At 50.9% G+C, this 1,823-nt stretch overlaps 1 protein-coding gene across 1 annotated transcript in view; it reads right to left on the bottom strand.

Moving 5' to 3' along the window:
- Positions 1-121: 121 nt before the first annotated feature.
- EFCAB12 (EF-hand calcium binding domain 12) overlaps positions 122-1,823 on the bottom strand; it is a 20,209-nt gene continuing 18,507 nt past the window's right edge. The window contains exon 7 of the mRNA XM_019645945.1: positions 122-237. Within this exon, the coding sequence (XP_019501490.1) occupies positions 224-237 (14 nt within the window). The 3' untranslated portion in view covers positions 122-223. The remainder of the gene's footprint in view (positions 238-1,823) is intronic.

Below are 1,823 nucleotides of genomic sequence, written 5' to 3' on the forward strand. Positions count from 1 at the left end.
GGAGCATCGTAATAGGTGCAGGTCACGTAGTTCATGTTCCTAATGGGCCACCAGTGGTTGGGGTGGTAGGTAGCCGCATAGGCATGGGGCCGGTGTTGGACACAACTGAAGAGCGCCAGGCTCCGATCCATGGTCACAGTGGGCAGGTAGAGCCGCAGCTTGTCCAGGAGGTGACCCGGCCAAAAGAAATTGGGGTGGGTTCGCTGCGGACTACTGGGCCTGTTCATCTCCAGCTTCCTGGAAAATGAGAAGACACAGAGAAGGTTATCATGGTGGACAGGCCAGGGCTGGGGCTCCTCAGCAGATCAGACCAACTGTGACCATAGTAGAGGTGTAGCATTATGCTAAGTGCTTCAGTATCTCAGTCTTCACTACAGTTCCATGTGGCGGGTTCTGTTACCAAGTCTATTTAACCAGTGGGAATCTGGAGGCCTAGAGAGGATAAGTCATTTCACCAAGGCTACACCGTGACCAAATGGCAGAGGGCAGGCTTGACACCCAATCTGCTACCTCTAAAACCCAAACTCTTAAGTGTACACTGTCTGTTCTCTAGAGGCATTTTAATGTGGTGTTCAGAGTACATCCTCTGGATCCAGCATAACTGGATTCAAATATCCGCTCCACCACTGTCATAGATGTGTGACTTTAAGCAAGATAATTAACTTTTCTGTACCTCAGTTTTTTCTTCTGTAAATTGGGTATGTTAAGAGTAACTTCATAGGGTCGTTGAAAGNTGTTTCGACAGTCCAAGGCCAGAAACTGCAGGGAAGGGACCGTCGGACAACAGATGTAGAATACACGTGGGCAGACATCGCTGAGCGAAGTGATCCAATCACTCGAGCCCAGGCCAGTCAGGCAGCTACCCCCGGATCGCTCCATGCCCCCCAGGAGCCCCCATAGTCTGGCCCCAACCGGCGCCCTGTGCTCCCGGAGCTCAAACAAGCTGTCCGCAGTTGAGCGTGATCCCAGGCGGCCTCCATAGGCGCGCCAAGCGGCCCTCGTAAGCGAACTTCCATTACCGGCTGGGTCACTTCGTTCTGTTCCTGTACGCGCTCCACCCAGGCGACGAGGACAATATCCACCGAGACGACCGCTCGGAAGGACAGACCTCCTCACCAGGGGGGCGATGCGTACTGGTGCAGACCGCAGAGACGCGGATGACCAAGGATTAACACTCACCGTGTAAAAGATGAGCGCCACCTCCGGAGGCAGCGCAGAGGAAGAGACGGGAAGGTGGTGCGCGAGGGCCGATGGGACTTAGTCTCTGGGTCCTGGCAGAGAAAAGGCGTGAACCTCCGGCTGTTGGTCGTTCAAACAAAATAAACTTCAGAGAAATAATACTGAAAAAAAAGTCGAGGGAGACCTGTGTTTCCTAGACATTAATATCTAGGAGTAGAGCTGAAAAATTGTCCTACCTGTTGTTGGGACAACGTAGACTATTTGGAATGCTTTCTGAGCTTCCAAGAACGGGTGGGGGGGGCGGGGAGAAGGGCACCCACTTCCGCCAGAAGTTGAAGCCGCTCCTCCGCCCGCTTTTAGATTATTTGTGCCCTCGTTCCTACTGCTCCAAAGCGCGCCTCTTAGTGGCTAGAAGGAAACAAGACAGACTTCCTAATCCCCTCAAGTGAATTTATAAATAGCAATGAGACTACGTATAACAGCTATCATTCAATGGGATTTACTTTCCTCCCACAATTCTATGAGGTGGGTCTATTATTTTCCCTATTTTACTTACGTAGAAAGTGAAGTTTGGAAATTTGGCTGCCTAGTTTTTAGTTGTTGTTCTTGGTTTGTTTTGTTTAGCCTTTGCTTTTAAGATTAGT

Source organism: Hipposideros armiger, unplaced genomic scaffold (genome assembly GCF_001890085.2).
Source record: "Hipposideros armiger isolate ML-2016 unplaced genomic scaffold, ASM189008v1 scaffold_96, whole genome shotgun sequence".
Taxonomy (NCBI): Eukaryota; Metazoa; Chordata; class Mammalia; order Chiroptera; family Hipposideridae; genus Hipposideros; species Hipposideros armiger.